This window comes from Vicugna pacos, chromosome 20, assembly GCF_048564905.1.
Source record: "Vicugna pacos chromosome 20, VicPac4, whole genome shotgun sequence".
In the NCBI taxonomy this organism is placed as follows: domain Eukaryota; kingdom Metazoa; phylum Chordata; class Mammalia; order Artiodactyla; family Camelidae; genus Vicugna; species Vicugna pacos.
In genome coordinates this window covers 25,894,434-25,915,598 of record NC_133006.1, presented here as the reverse complement: position 1 = coordinate 25,915,598, position 21,165 = coordinate 25,894,434, and the positions used below count along the sequence as shown (strand labels likewise).

The 21,165-nt window shown below is 39.6% G+C and overlaps 3 protein-coding genes and 2 non-coding genes across 7 annotated transcripts in view; 1 reads left to right on the top strand and 4 right to left on the bottom strand.

Moving 5' to 3' along the window:
* Positions 1–113: 113 nt before the first annotated feature.
* On the bottom strand, positions 114–561 carry LOC116284404 (histone H2A type 1). The gene has a single exon (XM_031688009.2). It carries the CDS (start codon positions 559–561, stop codon positions 169–171), a length of 393 nt encoding a protein of 130 aa, XP_031543869.2. The 3' UTR covers positions 114–168.
* A 302-nt stretch (positions 562–863) lies between these two features.
* LOC140687767 (histone H2B type 1-C/E/F/G/I) lies at positions 864–1,261 on the top strand. Its single transcript, XM_072945544.1, has one exon. The coding sequence runs from the start codon at positions 875–877 to the stop codon at positions 1,253–1,255; it is 381 nt and encodes a 126-aa protein (XP_072801645.1). The 5' UTR covers positions 864–874; the 3' UTR covers positions 1,256–1,261.
* Positions 1,262–5,536: 4,275 nt separating this feature from the next.
* TRNAM-CAU (transfer RNA methionine (anticodon CAU)) lies at positions 5,537–5,608 on the bottom strand. Its single transcript has one exon. It is a non-coding gene; the product is annotated as a tRNA-Met (tRNA).
* Positions 5,609–5,979: 371 nt separating this feature from the next.
* On the bottom strand, positions 5,980–6,050 carry TRNAG-GCC (transfer RNA glycine (anticodon GCC)). The gene has a single exon. It is a non-coding gene; the product is annotated as a tRNA-Gly (tRNA).
* An 8,686-nt stretch (positions 6,051–14,736) lies between these two features.
* The window catches only part of LOC102527007 (olfactory receptor 2B2), a 187,042-nt gene continuing 180,613 nt past the window's right edge, over positions 14,737–21,165 (bottom strand). For all 3 annotated transcript variants that reach the window (XM_072945512.1, XM_072945511.1, XM_006215256.4), the window contains 2 exons: positions 18,786–18,979; positions 14,737–16,416 (listed from right to left, as the gene is read on the bottom strand). In XM_072945512.1, the coding sequence (XP_072801613.1) occupies positions 15,450–16,391 (942 nt within the window). In that variant the 5' untranslated portion in view covers positions 16,392–16,416; positions 18,786–18,979 and the 3' untranslated portion in view covers positions 14,737–15,449. The remainder of the gene's footprint in view (positions 16,417–18,785; positions 18,980–21,165) is intronic.

Sequence of the window (21,165 nt, the reverse complement as noted above, 5' to 3'; positions counted from 1 at the left end):
CATGCTTGGTCAAGTCAAAAGGGATATTACGTATGTCATGTTCTGCGAACTTTTAGCCGGGTATTCCCGGCTGGTGGGTTTCATAAGAGTGCTCAGTTCTTCCACAGAAATGGTGGGTGGCTCTGAAAAGAGCCTTTGGTCCTAGAGTTTAAAGTATGAATTCAGAATTTACTTGCCCTTGGCCTTGTGGTGGCTCTCGGTCTTCTTGGGCAGCAGCACGGCCTGGATGTTGGGCAGGACGCCACCCTGAGCGATGGTGACTTTGCCCAGCAGCTTGTTGAGCTCCTCGTCGTTGCGGATGGCCAGCTGCAGGTGGCGCGGGATGATGCGCGTCTTCTTGTTGTCGCGGGCCGCGTTGCCCGCCAGCTCCAGGATCTCGGCCGTCAGGTACTCCAGCACCGCCGCCAGGTACACCGGCGCGCCGGCCCCGACCCGCTCGGCGTAGTTGCCCTTGCGGAGCAGGCGGTGCACCCGGCCCACGGGGAACTGGAGCCCGGCCCGCGAAGAGCGGGTCTTGGCCTTGGCGCGAGCCTTGCCGCCCTGCTTACCACGTCCAGACATTGCGCAATACCTAAAGCCTATGCGAAGGACGAGTAAAGAAAAAGAGGACAGACGCACAATTTATAGCTGTAGCTGGGCGCGAAAAAGAAGCTATTCCATTGGCTACCGTTGCAGTTTCATTTTAAACAAGACAAACACAGTGCCTTTAAAACGTGCGTTCTCATTGGACAATACTGTCATTTAACATCATCACTCGTATTAGCCAATCAGACATAGAGCTTTACAATATTACTTGCATACGGAGCTGTAAATAAAAAGGACTCGAGCCATTCCGTGCTCACTTATTTCTGCAGTGTTGCGACTTCTGTTCACCATGCCCGAGCCAGCCAAGTCCGCTCCAGCCCCGAAGAAGGGTTCCAAGAAGGCGGTGACCAAGGCGCAAAAGAAGGACGGCAAGAAGCGCAAGCGCAGCCGCAAAGAGAGCTACTCCGTGTACGTGTACAAGGTGCTGAAGCAGGTCCACCCGGACACCGGCATCTCGTCCAAGGCCATGGGCATCATGAACTCGTTCGTCAACGACATCTTCGAGCGCATCGCGGGCGAGGCGTCGCGCCTGGCGCACTACAACAAGCGCTCGACCATCACTTCCCGGGAGATCCAGACGGCCGTGCGCCTGCTGTTGCCCGGGGAGCTGGCCAAGCACGCTGTGTCCGAGGGCACCAAGGCCGTCACCAAGTACACCAGCTCTAAGTGAGCCGGCCCACAGCCACCCATGACCCAAAGGCTCTTTTCAGAGCCACCTACTCTTTCAGAGAAATAGCTGGTGCACTTTCCTTGTAGTCTAGTTTCTTTTTGGAGAATTAGGGGTTGGTTTGGGAAATAAAAATTGGGGGGTGCTTAAAAAGCCCTTCGCACGTATTCTTGGATAAGCATTTTGGCACATTATTACGCAATTTATTATGGGGTCTTTGGCGCCCGTTGAACAAGATTTTCAGTTATGCCCTCTGCTGCATTAGCCGAAATTTCGCTTTTGGTTACGCTTCTTCAATGTAAGTGACGTCCCCTTCTCTGATTGGACAGCAGCACTATTTGAAAAGCCCGCCGTGGGCTGCAATTGGCCAGATAGTTTGCTATTGGGATTGTGCGTTGTGAAGGGATTTTCTGTGGAAAGTAAAATTATGACTTACTTTATCTGTAGGAATGCACCAGGCACTGAAACCAAGAGCCATGAAGCTGAAAATTAACGGTTCTGTGTTCTGCAGTCAGATCCTGGGCGAAGTTAACCGCTCGGTGCTTATTTCCCATCCACTACCGAATAGGAACTGTAACTTTAGCCCTGTCTACCCTACAGAGATGCTAGGGTAACTTGAAATGATTTATGTCAAAATGCATCGGGAACATTAAAGGTCAGAGACTCTCCTTAAGGATAAGGTGTTGAACAAGGAACCCAACAATTTGGGAAAGATGCAGTCTTCCCAAGTTTTATCAGGATGCGTTGGGAGGGAGATATGCCAGGACTCGCTAGGGCGGGGAAGCAGTTTTCTGGCAGTGACTTGGGAGTCCACGATTAGAAATTCCGCGAAACAAGTCAGAGACCTCAGTATTTAAGAGAAGAGCGTATTTACTGAACGCGTGGGCTAGCTAGGAATATTAGGGAATGGAATCTTTCAAGGTATAATTCAAAGTCCTTCGACTCCCCCTCCCCTGCATCTTTCAACAGTGCCGAAATTCTTTTTTCGCAGTTCGAAGTATTAACATCTTCCACTATCCTCATCCCCTTCCACTAGGAAGTGATTGCTATTGTAAACTTTTTTTCCCCACTAACATCAAAATAACAAGCCCCTACACTCATATTCCCACTCCAGGCTTCAAATTTTCCTTTCCTTGTTGTCACTTCCCTTAGTTGTGGGTGTAGGCCCTAGCTCAGAAGAACAGTTTTGTTCCTGTCACAGGCAACAAGCCTCCCGGAAATCAAGTCATCCAAAATATACGAGTTTGTCATTCACTTCTCTAAAGTGAGTTTCTCTTTTTCCAGTCCCTGCGCCCCTGTCATTAAGTCTTGGGAGCTGTTGACAGAGCCCACGGACAAGCTGCTCTACTTGTTGGAGAGCAATCCCCTAAATTAATCTAGTTGCGTTCTGAACTCATCGGCATCATATTCATCCCCTTTCTATTCTTTGCTCTCTTTCCGAGATTGTTTTTTTCCTGCACGGTTAAGAGAGCTGAGGGATTATTATCTCAAGAGTAGGTGAAATAAGTATTGCCCTCTTCTGCCACCTTGTGGAAAGAAAGCAGAAGGGCAAATCCAAGGAGAGTTTTCCACATCCAACTGAAATGCTTCCTCACTTCAACTTTGTACTCAAAATCAGTGAATTGGGTTAAGTGGAGTGATCATTTCTGTCTCCCATTAACCGCTGGCTTTCAAGTAGTTTCTCCAAGAGTCACTTGTGGGCATGAGAGAGAGGGAGAGAGGTATTGTTTTTGTGGTCTGGTCAGAGCTGTCCAAATAAAAAGGAATCAAAAATCAAAATACTCTGCACCCTAAAATTAAAATAATAATGATAATAATAATAACAACAACAACAACAGCAGCAACAACATAATATAATATAATAATAATGATGTTGATGTCATGCTCACCCTAGTTCTGGTCCTCAAAGTAATAAACACTGAATGTTTTCTGTTAACTTAAACACTTGACAAACACTGATACCCTAATTTTTGCTAGGCTGCTCTGTGAAGATATGTTGGGATTTACAGTTATGATTATCACCTGAGTAAGCTGCAGTTTTTCCACCATGAACAAGCCAATGTAAACTTGGTAACCTCCATCATTTCACAGGTTCCCCTCCACCTCACCATTTTAAACAGTTGTGTATATGCATGCATGTATGTGTTTTCCCCAGCATCTGACTCTTGACTTCTTTGCAGGTAGACTTTTTTCCCCCTTACAAAATGTTTCTATCTCTTAGTTCTGCTTCAACACTTTCTACTGTTTAAGTGCAAACATCCTGTTAACATGCTTGCATTAGTTTGCTAGGGATACCACAACATGCCACACACTGGGTGTCTTTAAAAAAATTATTTTCTCACAGTTCTGAGGCTAGAAGTCCAAGGTTCAGGTGTAGGCAGGATTGGTTTCCCTCCTTGGCTGGCAGCTGACCATCTTGCTATGTCCTCACGTGGTCTTTTTTCTGTGCATCTGCACCCCTGAAGTCTTTTCCTGTTCTTATAAAGTTAAAAGTGCTTTTGGATTAGGACCCTACCCTTATGATCTGATTTAACCTTAACTATCTTTTTAAAAGCCATATCTCTACATAGTTACACTGGGGTTAGGATTCAAACATATGAATTTTGAAGGAACACAATTCAGTCCATAACTACATTTAAGGCCATTTTTTCATGCATCTACACGTACTAATTGAGTCAAGGATCATTGTGGTCCCTCACAAGATGAAGATGGAAGTTTGTCTCCTGAGGAGGTCTGGTTAATTAGATACACAGTACACACTGAAGGAGAGGCAGGAGGCCCAAATCGGCTAAGAAAATTTTTATCTTTAAATTTTTCTCATCTTGCCATAAAATATGGCAGAGTGTGTCCCAGGGACTCACCGAGACCTGGGACATGACCATCCTCTCTTGTCCCATTTTCCTACAACAACAGGATTTCTAGCAACTTCCTTGCCAGGTTGATAAAGATGTTGCCTTCATTTTAGAAGTGACTAAAAATGAAATATGGCCCTTTGGCCTCCTATTCCAGACATTTGTGTAAACATTAGGTTTGGTTATATATGGACACACAATAGCAACAGTATGTGTTTTCCAGTAAAGGAAAGAATTTCATATGAATATTTATAAAGTCATTGCTTTTTAAAGTAAGTATTGTGTTATTTAAATGACATCATTAATATGAGCTGTTTCCAGACTCTTTGCAAATAAAAACTATTCATCAAAAAAAAAAAAAAAGGATTGGGAGAGTTGCGGTCATTTTTGTACTCTTCCGTACCCTTTTAAAAGGTAAAAGAAGGTGAATAATAACATCGAACACTGCTATCTGGTGTATTAGAAATTGTAGCTTTTAATGTATTTAACGAAGCACCTATGCCTAAGATGTGCCAGGCGGCGTTGTTGTAAATACTGCAGAAGCCACAGTGGCAAAACAGACAAAAATCTCTCTTCTTGTGAATTCATACACCATTGGGGGAGAAAATACTAAATGAATAAATAAAATATACTATATACTACAAAGTGTTAAGTGCTAAGGAGGAAAACAGAGCAGAGGGAAGAAATTATGAATTGTTATTTTAAATAAACCCTAACTCCCTGTTGCCGACGAAATGAAACACAGACCTGCTGCGTTGCCAAAATGTCTCCTGTGGGTCGGGTTCCTTTATTTTTATACCATTCAGACAAAAGGAGCAATTCTTGCCAAATCACAGTGAATAATCATTTTTCGAATTGACGCAAGCGCACTACCCCTAAAGCATTCTATTCTTTTCCTTATCTAAGTATCTTAACTACATCCAGACCCTCCTGTTCCCGGGCCCGTTCCTTTCGAGGAACTGGTAAACATTCTTGTTTGCAAGCAATGTTCCCCCAGGGAACAGGCAGAGTCCCTTGGCAGGACTTTCTGTTTGCAGACAAGTCTGACCACTTCTGTGAAATGTCCCGCGTGCAGGCACACCCACAGTTTCTATGCTAAGTTTCCTTCACTCCCTTTAACCAAATCTCTGAAACGGAAATTAGCTATATGTGGTTCTTTTCTTAACTCTAAATTTAAATTCTTGTTTGCAATATTACAGTAGGTAGAGAAGGCGACTTTTCAGCTGCTGGGTTAACATTCTCTGCTCTCTGAGATGGAGCACGTGACATTGGTGCCTTTCTGATTTGTGAATTATTTTTGTCTCAAATTTGGGGAGGGGTGAAAATTTATTCCTGTGTTGCCCACCCTTTCATTAGATACAGAAGGGAAAACAGGTTACTAAAATTACAGTCCTCCCGGTTAGTAAACACCCCCGTTTTCTTCGAAAAGATTTAGCAGAGGATGGTTTCGATCCATCGACCTCTGGGTTATGGGCCCAGCACGCTTCCGCTGCGCCACTCTGCTGCTTGCGAGTTCGTGTGCTTTAAGTAGTTCCTTTATTTTATTTTCATTTGAAGCGTGCTGGATTCCTGTATTAGAAAAAATGTGTTTTGTTGTTGTTCTTTGTTTTTCTCTCAAAAAGCCATTAGTTTTATTTATACTTCAAACAGAAGAATGACTCCAGAGCAGATTGAACATGACTCTGAACAGAGAAAAGTCGATGTTTCTGTTAGGAAAACAGCCCATAACCAGCCTGCTCCTTTCACCTAGCCGGAGCGACACCCGATCTTGAACTCACAAAATACACGAGTAAATTCGAATGTAAAAAGTATCCAGCTACAAAACCGGAGCATTTTTAAGATTGGAAGGACTTTTTCAAAAGGTCAAAAGGCACGTGCATTGGCCGGGAATCGAACCCGGGCCTCCCGCGTGGCAGGCGAGAATTCTACCACTGAACCACCAATGCTTACACACAATAAGTTTAAGGCTTAATGTGGAAATGGATTTTGTCTATTATTTATATGGAAACAATCCATATTTTCTTCTAAAAAAAAGAATGGGCTCCTAGTGGCGGCTGCCCTCACTGGCTCCAACCTTAGCATCTTCACCGCTGCCGAAAAGTGCTCCAAGGTTCTGAACTTTCTAGAGTTCCCTGCAAGACTTGGGCGCCTAATTCCCCAGTTTGTTTGGGAGGCAGGGGTTTATTTTGTGCCTGTGGCGAGGCTCCGCGTCGGGGCGGGCACCGGAAGGGAGGGAGGAGAAAAGGGACGGGAAAGAAGAAAAGGAGGGTAAGATTGAGGAGTTAGAGCACCACCCTAGGAGAGGAAGGGAAGGGGCGGGAAGCAAAAGGAGGAAGGTGAGGAAGAAAGAGAGGAAGGGAGGCTAGTGCTGTCCCCCTCTGGTCTCCACAAAGGAGAAGCAGTAGGGGATTTAGAAATTCTGTAGGTTTGTCTTATGCTTTGGTTGCCATAGTTATGGAGGTGGCACTAGAAACTCCTTCCAGCCAAATAGGGCAAACTCCCCGCGCCTGCCCCCATACAATTATGACTCTCGTACAAATATAAAAACGAATCTCTTTTAAAAGATTGTATTTAACTCATTAATGAGGTAACTGGTTAAGTGTTACTGAGACAGGAAGGGGGCAGGGCACAACCATTCAAGGAATACTATAGCAGTTAACATCAGAATGGTGAAAGATTCAACCCCTAGTAGGCCTTGAGGCTCAAGATGGTGGGAAATTTAACTTCTAGTAGACCTTGAGCTTCATTATACACTTATTGTAATATATTAACATGGTGAATAACATGCCCACAGGCGCCATGGCAGTCCCAAGGCTAGCCACAAAGGTGAGAAATGGCCAACTTCCTGGGAATCCCAGCCCTTTCCCCAGGCTAGTTAGGCTGGTACTTCCACTTACTAGCATATGAACCCACCAAGCCCATAAAAACTGGCAACACAATTCCTCGCGGTCGCCGCACCCCACTCTCTCCCTCTTCAGAGTGTGTACCTACTTTTACTCTAATCTGAGCACCCAACCCCCACACCTTGTGGTGTTTCTCTTGCCTTTCAATGTATCTCTCCAAATAAATCTACCTTTAATCAACTGTGGCTCGCTCTTGAATTCCTTCCTGCACTAAGCCACGGACCCACACTTGGTGGGGCACGTCCCAGGGGCTCAACTGAAGCCTGGGACACAGCCCTCCTCACGCCCCACATCTGTTTTTCCTTCATCATTACTACCAGTTCAAAGGAGAATTCAAAGAATGGACACTATTTATAGATCAGGAATATTGAAATGAATGTGTAAATAAAGCCAAAACTGGCTTTTACAAGGTTGAGGTTGGTGGGGGGAGGGAACTGGGGAGGGAGAAAATGCCCCACCGGGAGACAGAATTAATTTGCATGTCTGTAGATGGGAATTATTTTCTATTGCTTTCAGTTATCTACAGTTTACAGAGTTGTAAAATAGCTCTCATAGTATTATCAGAATCAGATGACACAAAAGGGTGAGCTATAATTTTCCTGTGAAGCACAAATTTTCTTGACAGTCCCTTATTTTCCAGGGAAATACTGGGAGGTGGAGGGAGTGGGGAGGAGGCAGGCAGGTAGGGCCTTGGGCACAATTTTTAAGGAATGTAGGTTGATCTATACCTAGTTACACATTAGCTCCCCTCCACCCTCACCACTAATCTAAGCTGAACTTCAAAGTAGGACCTTCATAAAGGAGAGGCTGCAGTTCCTGAGGAGGGTAGGGGTGGTGTGAAGGAAAAGCTGGGTTGGTCTAACAAGATAACTCAGAAGTCTAGGAATGTGAAGGAGAGGCTGGGCTGGTCTAACAAGATAACTCACAAATCTAAGTATTGGAATATAGATCTGAGTTCTGCTGGACTAACTTGTAAATCTAGGTTAATTAGTGTTGGTTTGCTGTTCATGTGTTTTGCTAGCCAGCTGGGTTTTCAAAGATACATATCTGGCTTTGGAATGTTGGTTTGCTGCCTCCCTGCCTCCACTTTTGTGATGATAATGCTGCTAAAGTTGTTCCATGCCTATTGGCCGAAAACCCCAAGCTTGTACTTTACCCTATAAAACCTCATGTGCACATCTTGAAGGTGCTCAGAGCTTCAGAGCAGAAGCCCCTCTGAGCCCGCCAGCGTAATACATCTGAGTACTCCAACCCTCCGAGTGGTGCTTATTTCTTGACTGGCCTGTTGTTTCCGTAACAGTGGGAATGAACACATAAGATGCATGGAGAGGATGGTACTTAACGAGGACCACTTTCCAGGGTAAAAGAGGGAGAGCAGAGACCCCAGAACTACTGAATCAGGGACTAGCCCTAAACCTGAAATTGAATGCAAATGTAGGGGTGCTTGCACAGGCTTCTAAGGAGTTTGTCGAAATCTCTCACTGATACCGGAAAATGGGGCACAAAAGCATGGTCATGTTCCAGGTCTCCATGGAGTCCCTGGGATGCACCCCGCCAAGTCAGGGTCCTTGGCTTCTCTCAGGAAAGAATTCAAGAGTGAGCCATACTTGAGTAAAAGTAGATTTATTTAGAGAGATGTACACTTCAAACACAGTGAAGGCTATCCCAGAAGGCAAGAGAAAGGCCAGAGGTGCAGGGTTGTATGTTCAGTTTAAAGTAAAAGTAGATACACACTTCACAGAGTGCCGGCCATCTCAGAAGGTGGGGGAGTAAAAGAGGCTTCAAGTTATGGGTGTTACTAGTTTTTATATGCTGCTAGTTTTTATATGCTAACAAGTGAGAGGATTATTCCAACTACTTTGGGAAAGGGCTAGGATTCCCAGGAATGGGCCCCTGCCCTCTCTTTGACCTTTCACGGTTAGGCTTGGAACTGTTATGGCGCCTGCGGGTGTGTCATTCACCATGCTGATACATTACAGTGTGTGTAAAGAAGCTCAATGTCCACTGGAGTCCGAATCTCCCACCATCTTGGGGCCTCAAGATCTACTGATGTTACAGAAATGACAGGCCAGCCAAGAAACAAGCACCACTCAGATTTATTATGCCGGCAGGCTCAGAGGGGCTTCTGCTCCGAAGCACTGAGCACCTCCAAGACATATGCATGAGGTTTTATAGGATTAATTACAAGCTTGGGGTTTTCAGCCAATAGGCATGGAACAGCTTTAGCAGCATCATTATCACAAAAGTAGAGGCAGGGAGGCAGCAAACCAACATTTCAAGGCCAGATAGGTCTCTTTGAAAATCAGCTGGCTAGCAAAAAAAAAACCACAACATAAACAGGGAATTAGCAAACCGACATTTATTAATTTAGATTTATGAGTTAGCCCAGCAGAACTCAGATCAGTAATCCAACACTTGTTACACTTAGATTTGCGAGTAGGCCCAGCCCACTTTTCCTTCACACTGGGAGTTGAATCTTCCGCTATCTTGGTGCTAATTGCTGTGTCATTCTTTTAATGGTTGGGCCCTGTCCCCTTCCCTCATCTCAAATCCACATGTTAAGAAACTCCCACCCTAGACTTTAATGGGAGATGGTCAGAAACAGCACACTAGTGCCCTGGGCTTTGAGTAATGGTGAATTTTTAAAGGTGTGTTTAACTCGTGAGTTTAGATCTTATGTCTGTGCTGAGTTGGCAGAATTCTCTGCTTTTAGTCAGAAAAGAAAAGCTCCAAAGGGGTTTCTTTCTACATCGGGAAGCTGGGTTCACCTCTTGGTGGGTGTCAAGCCAAAAGACATAACCAAGCCAGAGATCAGGAGAAAGATTTATTGCTCGCCTGGGACCTCTCCCATGTGTACCACTTGCCACAGCTTTCAGACCCCAGCAGGAGAAAGATTTCCTCCTGACCCAGTGACAGCAAGCTGCCCACAGACTGCAGCCAACGAAGAACCACCACAACCTCCCCAATTTCCTCCTTTCCTCTGTGAAAGCAAGCTTCTCTCCTATGTTCTCTGGACTTCCCTGTGGTTTGCCATAGTTTGCTTGTCCCAGTGGCAATTTTCTGCTATTCCTGAATAAATTCGTTTTGCTGCTAAAATAACTGGATCTTTGGGCTTTTCAAGGTCAACAGTGGTATTCATGTATGCTTTTTAATCCACTAAGTCTGAGAGCTCCTAAGACAGAGAATTTTATATCCACTGAGACTCTTCTCCAAAAACAAGAGTAAGATAAAGACATTTTCAGATAAACAAAAACTAAGGGAATTCATCGCCAGCAGACTTGCTGAACAAGAAATGCTAACAGAAGTTTTTTAATCTGAAGGAAAATAATGCTAGATGGAAACTTGGCTCCACTATAGGTGATCTGTATTTCATGCTGCATCCAAACAAGAGAGAGAAACTATTTAGTACTTCTACTATCAATGTTTCTAAAATCCATCACTGGATTGGATAAAGACAATTTGTGCCCTATTTTCCCCTTTGTGGCTAGAAAGATCTGTACGAGTTATCACCTGGGAACTCTTCAAATGTTTTCCCATTGTGAAGGAAAAGCCAGGCTGGTCTAACAAGATAACTCACAAGTCTAGCAATGTGAAGGAGAGGCTGGGCCGGGCTAACAAGATAACTAACAAATCTAAGTATCGGAATACTGATCTGAGTTCTGCTAGACTAACTTGTAAATCTAAGTTAATTAGTGTTGGTTTGCTGTTCATGTTTTTGCTAGCCAGCTGGGTTTTCAAAGATACATATCTGGCTTTGGAATGTTGGTTTGCTGCCTCCCCGCCCCCACTTTTGTGATGATAATGCTGCTAAAGCTGTTCCATGCCTATTGGCCAAATACCCCAAGCTTGTTCTTTACACTATAAAACCTCATGCGCACGTCTTAGAGGTGCTCAGAGCTTCGGAGCAGAAGCCCCTCTGAGCCCGCCGGCTTAATACATCTGAGTACTCCAACCCTCCGAGTGGTGCTTGTTTCTTGACTGGCCTGTAGTTTCCGTAACACCATCATCCAAACACCCAAAGATTTTAACACTATTCTTTGCCAGAGCCGATATTTTCACTGTGGGTTGCAGAGTGGTAATTCACTATCTCATTTCTCCTATATTTTTAATTGGTAGCCTTCAGTAAAGTAGAGCTTTCCTTCATGGAATGGCTATCTGGTTTCTCTGAAATACACATAAAATTTCCCATGTTGCTTTTTTTTTTTAAGTATCATCAGAGAGTCTGGAATTTTCAATACATTAATTTACTTCAATTAATTACATTCATCATTATTTTGGGTGCTTTGGGCTTAGGGAGGTTTTTCAAGATGTCCCTAATGTCCTTTTCTGGCACAATAAAATGTCCCAGGCTTACCAGTTACCCTCCTTGTTTCATACATGACATAAGTTATTTCTTCAAGAAGTTCTTATTCTTTTTAGTGGCAAACAGTATCAGAGAACTGAGTTCTCAGCATCATTATAGCTAATAAAATTTATAAGTTTTAAAATGCAAATAATATGTTATATGTTAATAAAATGTTCATGTCATACTTCTAGGCCATTCAGTGGACAGAGCTAGATGATATATATTTTTAAATGCATCAGTTCATATTATTTTTATTTAATTTTAAATTTAATTTAACTTAAATTTATTAGTTATATCTGTATCATAATGAAAACATTGATTCCTAACAACAGCATGGTTACGTTTTCCCTCCATCTTACAATATTAAACACATTTAAAAAATGTAATAGTATATTTTTTCCTTTATAGATAGGAGCCCTTTATTAAGTAACACTGGAGCCAATCCTTTTTTTTTTTTTTTTAATGCGCTGGGGATTGAACCCAGGACCTTATGCACACTAAGCATGCACTGTACCACTGAGCTATACCCACCTCCCTTAATCCAGTTTTCTTTTAATTGGTGTTATAATGGCATACATTTTTCCAAACTTGTACTACTTACCCAATTGTGTCTTTACATTTAAAGTATTTCTTATAAGCAGTATATGAGTCTTGTTTCTTTACCCAATCTGACAATCTGTATCTTTTCATTAGAGTATAATTGGGGCACATTTTGGTACTGAAAATGGAGTAAAATGATAAAAATGTGACATATTTATGGAAATATGATTGTTATTTTAATATAAATAATAAAGATAAGTGAAAGATGGTATATATAACAGTATATTTTGTGTTTATATTTAAATTACACACAAATATACAAATTCCATTGTCTTTCTAATAACTACTATCTATATGGTTTTAATATTCACTTAACTTAAAAAAATCAAAGATACAGATTGCTTATATCTGCACAAAAGAGTTTTAACTTTTCCACCAACTTTTGCCCAATGACTAATTCAATGTGTATTGAAAAGTGATATAATCTATCTGTTCTAATGATAACAAGATAGTGATGACTTTAGGAGTAGGAGTAAAGTTACATTCTTGCTAATTTGATTAAGAATCTAAAAAAAAATCCTCAAAACCTAATGTTAGTCTCCTTTTTTCAGGGGATAATGGGCAACATCGCCCTGAATGTTATAAATGATGCAGCAGCTTGAATAATGACCCCCCCAAAAGATATGTCCACCTCATAATCACCAGAACCTGTGAATGTTACCTTATATGGCAAAAAATGTGATTAGTCAAGAATCTTGACAAGATAAATTTATCCTAGATTGTCTCAGTGGGCTCTCAATGCCATCAAATGTCTCCTTGTAAGAAAGAGGCAGAGGGAAGTTAGATTGAGGCACACACAGAGGAGAAGGAGTTATGAAAATGGAGGCAGAGATGAGAGTGATGTGACCACAAGTCAAGGACAGCAAGGCATGCCAGCAGCGGCTAGAAACTCAAAAAAGCAAGGAACAGATCCCACCACCCCCTCGCCTCCTCCACCCTCTCCCCTCCTCCACCCCCCTCCCCAGCTTCCAGAGGGAGTATGACCTCATGACACCTTAATTTCAGACTTCTAACCTCCAGAACTGTGAGAGAAAACATTTCACTGTATCTTTATTTACATAGTCTATTATATCACAAATTTTATTTTCAGGAAATTATTTTTCATGTCTAACCAAATTCCCCTATATTGTTATCGACACAGTCACAGACTTTTTGGGTTAGAAATAATCTTACAAACCGTGTAATCCAACTTCCCTCCAGGATTGAAAATCCTGTCTCCACAGAGATATTTATTCATTCAAACTTTCTTATTTTTTTTTTTTTTGCAGTGTTGACTCCCATATGTTGAATCAGAGTAGCTTCCACCTAGCTCTTTACTTAGGAGCCAGAAGAATCAATTCAATTTCTACATGACATTCTTTCCAAAGGCTTGGTTATATCTATCATTTTCTCTGTGTCTACTTTTGTTCTTTTGGTCATTAACAGAAATTGTTGTGACAAACCATTTAACTACAGAAAATTCCTAAAACAGACTAGAAGGAGGAAAAGCATTAGGTAGACTATTTAATTCAATCTCTATTTTATATAGATTTGTTTTTTCCCACATTGCCAGAAATGTTTAACTACTTCATTGTGGTATAATGTAAATTGTATTGTGAGTCCTTTCTTATGTCATATTAAAATCGGCTTTATTTTTACCCATTAGTATGAATTCTACCCCTTATGGAACAAACAATATTCTGCATGACTACCCTTTAAATATTTGAAGAGAACAATTGCATCATACTTTGACAAAGCATTTTCTACTCCATTTTAAACAAATCTATGGCTTCAGTAATTCTTTCAGAGGCATGATATTCTGATTCCTCAATTCTCTAGTCATCATTCTGTAGAAGCATTTTAATTTTAAACGTATTTCTTAAAATGTGAATCCTAGAATTGAAGCCAATAATTTATATACTTTATTATTAGTTTGTTTATACAGGCATCTCAGCCCTGAATTTCCTCTCTGGTGATCTTGCTACCTCCAGATGTGGGAGTACACCTTTCACATGAGAGATTTACCCCCTGTTTTCAAGGGAAGAGAGAAGGGTCAGAGTTTCCTTCTAGCATCTGCTGTTTCTCAAGCAACTTCAACTCAAAATAATTAACATGCCATTGTGGTATATTTTGAGGCGGCCCGCCTTGAGTCCCAATATCAGCAAAACATTTTCTGCATTCATTTTAAACACTAGCACAGCAGTCCTTAAAGCGTGGTCTCTGTTCAGAATTACCCGGAAATTCATTAGAAATGCAGTATCCAACCTCCTCCCCCCAGACCTATGGCCTTTGAAACTCTGGGAGTGGAGGAGAAGTGACTCCCAGTGGATGTGGACTTTAAAAGCCCTCCAGATGGTTCTGATATACGTTAAAGTTTTAAGATCCACCATACTGTGTTAGAAAATTACATTGAGGCAGAAATACACCTTATTACTGTAAGATCTTCATGAGAAATATGCTAATTGTGTTTCTCAGTTATTCTATTTTCTGTTTTTATAATATATTTAGTAGAAGAAATAATTAGAAAAAGGATAGTGAAGCAGTTAAAATGATTACAGTGCAACTATTCATAAAATCAACCAAATAACCAATTCACAGTGTGCAAGTATTTTCCTCAGCACTTTGATGAGTCCGAAGGCTATATGGAAGAAGTATAAATTACAATCTATGCTACCTCAAGGGAACTAACATAATAAGCTTTTCTTCTTGCATTAAAAAAATGCATTAAACAAGTGAAGGACATCATTATATAATGTGCTATTTTTATAATTTAGACTCTAATTGCTTTAGGGGCTAAAGGGAGAGCAATAACATAGGCAGTAGGGGAATTATGAAAATTTTTTTCAATAAAAAGAGTGTGTGACTCAAATCTAAAATATAGCTACAAATCCATTTGGTAGGCAAAATAAAATAGGACACTTTAATTTAGGATAAGTGGAAAGTACAGAAATAAGTGAAGATCTGGGTAAAACTGTGGAAGAAAAATCATTGTGGAACACAAATATTGTGTTGATGTGCAAATAGTGTAAAAAATTTAACACTAATGTTATATCTACATTTACTAATGTAATATTTACACTTAAGAGGAGGGGGCTATGGATGGTTTTATGGACTTCTGTTATATCTCTAATAACTGAGAATAAATTTGTGAGGGTGGTTTGTGTGAGTGTATTTGCATGTATATAAAAATGTTTTGTTTCCTAAGCTTTCATTCTAGTCTCAGAGAAGTCTAAGAATCTTCATTAAGTATATAAACCAGTGCTATAAAGCTTGAAACTTTAAGTATTTTAAGGTTACACTATTTTAGGGGATCATAACAGACCAGTGCTCAGGACTTGTGCAATGAATACATTTAGGCAGTAGGAAATAAGTGTAGTTTTCTACCAATGACATTTTATTTGAGGAAGGTCCCTGTAATATTTCTTTCTTAGAGTAGCCAGACTAAAGCAACTTGGGAGACTTAAATTATTAAAATATGTAAACTTCAAGTCTTTACAAGACCTATCATTTGGGTGTTCCTATTTCTTGATTAAGAAAATCCTTGCAATCAACCTCTTAAACGCTCCTTTTACATCTTTGTTTCTAAGTGTGTATATAAGGGGGTTCAACATGGGTGTGATGATTCCATAGAAAAGGGAGACCATCTTTCCCCGGTCCTTGGAGGCAGGGGATGGTGGTTGCAGGTACATATAGATAGCAGTGCCATAAAAAAGGGACACCACAATCAGATGGGAGCCACATGTTCCAAATGCCTTTCGCCGACCTTCAGTTGACTGTATTTTCAACACCGCTTGAGCAATAAAAGCATATGATATAAGAATGAGTACCACGGGTATTAGAAGAAATAGCACACTGATAAAAAATAGTTCAGCCTCATTTGCTGTTGTGTCCACACACGACAACTTGAGCAGAGCAGGGACTTCACAGAAGAAGTGATCCACTTCTTTGTGACCACAGAGTGGCATCTGAAGGGTCAAAGTGGACTGCAATAGTGAGTTACTGAAGCCACTAATCCAGGATGCAGCTGCCAACTGGAGGCAGAGCCTCTGGTGCATGATGACTGAGTAATGGAGAGGCTGACAAATAGCTACAAACCTGTCAAAGGACATGACAGCCAAGAGGAGACATTCAGTGGAACCCAAGGCCAGGAAAATGAAAAGTTGGGCCACACAGCCACCATAACTAATCACCTTCCTGATGCTGCGTATGTTTACCAGCATCTGTGGAACTGTGCTTGTGGTGTAGCAAAGATCTAGGAGTGAGAGATTGGTAAGAAAAAAATACATTGGGGTATGGAGTTTGGAATCCAGACGTGACACGAGAATTACTGCCAGATTGCCAAAGATAGTCAAGATATAGGAAACCAAGAACACCACAAAGAGTGGAAGCTCCAGCCATGGTCGATCTGAGAAACCTAAGAGGATGAACTCTTGGGGGACACTCTCATTTATCCTATTCATGTTAAGTAGTTCAACTCCTGGTTCCCTGAAATATAAAGTCAGTAAGTTAACAAACGCATTTACTTACTGTCAGTTAGTTATAATCACTTTGCTAAAATTTGCATAAATTTACAGGCTGATGCTATTAATAACATGAAAATATGTTGACAAAATTATAAATATTTATCTTCCCAAGTATTTCAAGTGTTTCTATTTTAGTAACAGTGTATTAGCAAAATAAATTTCCAAAATTTTAAAGTATATCATCAGTTTCCACATTCACAGAATTTATCGTTTGATTTTTTGTTAGTTTGTAAATTCATTGTTCTCACTTCTTTTTACCTAGGTGCCTACTGTTAGGTAGATGTAGACACAGTTCTTGCCCTTTGAATTCATTCTAATTTCTCCTTAATGCCAATGAGATTTCCTGTTTGTGTGAATCAGTTAAAATTGTGTAAATCCCAGCCCACAAAAAGAGCTGCTTCCATTCTCAGTATTCCTGTTTGGATAAGATATAAGACATCTCTAGCTGTAATACTGAGGAGACAAGCCTTATATTATTGCTCAGGAAGTATCTCATCCCTGAGGACACTGCCCGTGTTTTCTCCTTTCACACGGGCCAAGCGCCTTTCCTGACCAGCCTGAGATCTGGTATTACTTTCTAGAACTCAGCCAAGAAGCCCTCTCTGTAGATTATAGAAAGAGGGAATCTGTTAATTCTTTTTTACTCAATTGAGATAGAGTACTTAAAAAAGTAATAAACTGCTTTTGTCTCAATATAGTAGTTCATGACTTCTGTTATATGTAATATCCTCTCATGTTCTGTAATCAGTGAGGGGAAAACTATTTATCACTCCAGCAGAAGGCTCTGGAGCAGAATAAGAAATAAAAATAATAGAGCCGGAAAGCAATGAGGAGAGGAAATTTGGGAGATTTCAGAGCTTTGAATTCTTGAATTCTGCTTTACTCTTTTTTTTTTTTTGGTACATTCACCCATCTTTCAAACACAACCTCAAATATTCATCCACTTTTGAAAGCATATCTTTAGATTAAGAAGTTATGGTATTATTTTGCATTCTTGAAGTTTTTAAGTAATTTGAATTCTGATTCATATCTCCAATGTTAGGATTGAAGTGTTTATTTACAACTAAACCAAAAGAACAAAAACCTGGGATGTCCTTATCTGCAGCTCTGAAATTACATCGGATAGGCTCCTGAGTATTACCCATTGACATCTGTGCCATTTGCTTGCAATTGTGGCTAATTCCTTAAAGGCCAGTGAGCAGATTCCTCTGCTTTTGAGTGAAAGTACATGGCCAGAATCTCAAGGTAATGTTTACTCATTTTGAGTAGCATTTAATTGGGCAGCAGAATAAAACTTTTGAATTGTGTGATATATCAAGGGGTCAGAAAGGGAGCATACTGGGTTAAAACAGAAGTCAATGGAAGCTGATAAAAGAAAAGGATTTTGGAAAGCTGCTGCTGAGATATCAATGAATTTTATCTGCGATCTGTTGATCTTCTGTCTATCACACTCTACATCATTCTCTTATCCCATATCTGACCTTGAACATGCAAAAAGATAAGGTTCAACAGAGTCTTGGAAGCATCTTTTTAAGCTGCACTATGGAAAGAGCATTGAGACAAGAGCAGTGATGAGTTTAATCCCAAATCAGCCAGTAAATCATTGTATAATTGGGCAAGTTAATTAATAGGTTTGGATATCAGTTTTACCTTCAGTAACACTATGGGATTGATAATGTCCTTTTAGCATAAAAATTGTTTACTGTTATATTTTCTTCTATTATCTTCTATCTCTATGAGATAGGCTTCCAAACAACACCTAGATACCATATTCTTGCTGGAGTATAAAAATGAATAATAGGAGTAATCTTTCACACATTTAATATATTGTAGATTGGTTTATCAGTACAAGGAAGAGTGTCAAATTTTTTTTCCAGTTCACTAAAGGTTAACTTGCAGGCAGAAACTAAATTTATATGCTTAGAGAAATTACTTTCCCGAGGTCCTAGAGCTAGTAAATAGCAGACTAAAAATTAGAACCTAAGACTGACCCACTCTAAAGTTCTTATTTCCCATAGATTATATAAATATATTCAAAGTATATATTTGTGCATAATATATAATATAAAATACAATTTGTATATATAAATAACATATATTCATAATATATATTCATAAATAATATATATTAAAGTTTATAATTATAATTATAATACACATGTTACATATAAAGGTTTATAGAAACTGAAGCTAAATGAATCAGATTTTTCCTAACAGATAAGCTGGTCTTTGCTGAGATTTGAAATATAAACAGTCCATGAAATATGTGCTTAGAATACTCAAATTTAGTGTAATTTTATTTAGTAATTCTGAAATATGTTTTCTACTTACCTCCATCTTAAACATTGGCGAGAGATCAATTTTATGTCCAAGAAAACTTGAATTCAAATAGGACTAAATTAAAGTTCACAGATACAGTGACATCTTCATATGTTACTGAGTTGTAAAACTGAGTTGAAATTCATTCAACTTCTTTTAGTTACATTCAAAACATGGCAAGTCATGATGTCTCCATTCAGAGTTAACTGGAAGATAAGAATGAAGTATTACAGATGATCAGAATGGTCTTCTGGCATCACATCACTTGGAATTAGAGCATCAACCACTATTTTCAGATTTTTTTTTCCAACCAGTTTCGCAAATGGATGTACTTTATCAATATTTTTTGGTCTCTGGCAGAAATCTCAAACGCTGAAGTGCAAAAGTCTTCCTCTATAGTTTATAGTAATTAACCACATACCCACTGGGAAGAGAGAGGGAGGAGATCTCCACGAAGCAATATTCCTCCTTCATCATTGATTTGCTAAGCAAATCCTTTCTCTAGGGGCTGAATCTTCAACTTTTTCTAAGACAAAAGGAGTGACAGTTGGGACAAAAATACCTTATCAAGAACAGTTTGGATTTTGTGCTATTGAGCAAGGATTAGTTTTTTAAACTACTCATTGAGTTTTCTATAATGTTACTTAATTACTTCTCTCAGGAAGAAATTTTTATCTCATGTGTAAATCCTCTGAGATTCCATCTGAGATTATGCTAACAAGCCTTTGATTTGTAACAGAAGAGACCTCTTTTTAATTTATCTTAAGAAAATTGCTTAACTTGGTTTATGAAATATTTTACATAAAGCAGTTTTAAAAAATTAATATAGAACCAATTTATCTATCTTTTATTTCATGGATCTTTAAAATTTCCAGGCTTGGTAACTAAATTCTTCTTCAACTCAAGATTATATAGATTGTATTATAAGATTTAAATGTTTTTATATTATACTATTTAATCCAGCCAAAATATATTTTTATTTTTTCATGTGCTACCATATACAGGTTCATTTCAATTTCTTTTCCAGACGAATAGATTTGGAAGACAAATATTTATAATTCTGAAAAAAGATTTAAGAATTTTAACAAATTTAGGGAGAAATCACACAAATAGCCCAATAGGAAAACACTTATAGTAATAGACAATTTAGACAATAGCATATCCAAAAAACTAATAGATATGAGAAAATATGGCCAAATTCTCAAGTAGAGAAATTTATATTCATGATGATACAGCTCTTCACATTCACCAGACTGGAAGCAAAAGAAGAACTGAATCTTATTGCTAATGACAATGAAGGAAAAAGACTACTCGCAGATTACTGGTGGAAATTCAAAGTGTTTTCTTGGGGAAAATATGGCAAAGGCTTCTAAAAACTATATAAATTCTCAGTTCAGTGCTGTTACTCCAAGGAGTTATCCCCATAGAAAGGAATCTAACAGTGTATAAGGACAAATGGGCAATAATGTTTGATATAGACATGTTTTAATGACCAAAGATAAAGAAAAATATAGGGTCCTTGATAGGAAATTTACTAAATAATTAATAGATTCACTGAATGAGAACTATTCATTCATCTGAAACAAGAAATTATCGCACTAACACATTCTTGGAGATGTTTTCCTGAGATTTTACTGAATGAGCAAACAAAAATGCTGAAATACGTACATAACATGGTTCTTCTATAAAACAATAAATCAAGATACCAAAATATGATTTTGTTGTGTAATCTGTATCTGTATGAGATCACATGAGAAAGTATATATATATAAATTAGAAGAATATAGAAATTTTATATATATATAATTATATATATAATTTTATATATATATAAAATTAGAAGAAAGCCTAGTTCTTAGATAATTAGCATGAATAACCTGGAAAAGGGGAAAGGGCAGAGGCGCTATCTGGAGGAGAAAGGTGCATAAAGAAAAACTAAAAAAGAAAACTGCGGGGAGCCGCTTGTGACGGAGGGCTGCCAAGCACAAAACTTGGGCGTAAAACCCCAAAGTGCAGGGTGCCAGGCTCTGAGATTGAGGCTGCCGAGCACAAAGGTTGGGCCTAAACTCCCACAGTGCGGGGCGCCCGGCTCAAAGGTCAATTGAGTCAGAACAATCTCTGTCCCGCCACACCTTTTACTAAAGAATGCACCAGGTGCGCCTATGCCTGAGGAAATATCCTTGAGCTACTAAGTCACAAAGGACCTTCAGAGGGAGAGATACAATCGGCACACAAATCAGTAATCTTTTTAGAGAACAATCACCTGAGCTAAATATACACGAGTCAAGATGTTAGCCTAGAGGAACAATGTCTTAGCTTATCATCTTGGTTCCAGGAACTCTTAATCTTAGTTTTACAAGAACTGTAAACAATAATGATGTCTGTAACAATA

What these genes read in the sequence shown, in the direction of transcription:
- LOC116284404 (XM_031688009.2), bottom strand. Translation starts at nt 561, where the DNA reads ATGTCTGGACGTGGTAAGCAGGGCGGCAAGGCTCGCGCCAAGGCCAAG.
- LOC140687767 (XM_072945544.1), top strand. Translation starts at nt 875, where the DNA reads ATGCCCGAGCCAGCCAAGTCCGCTCCAGCCCCGAAGAAGGGTTCCAAG.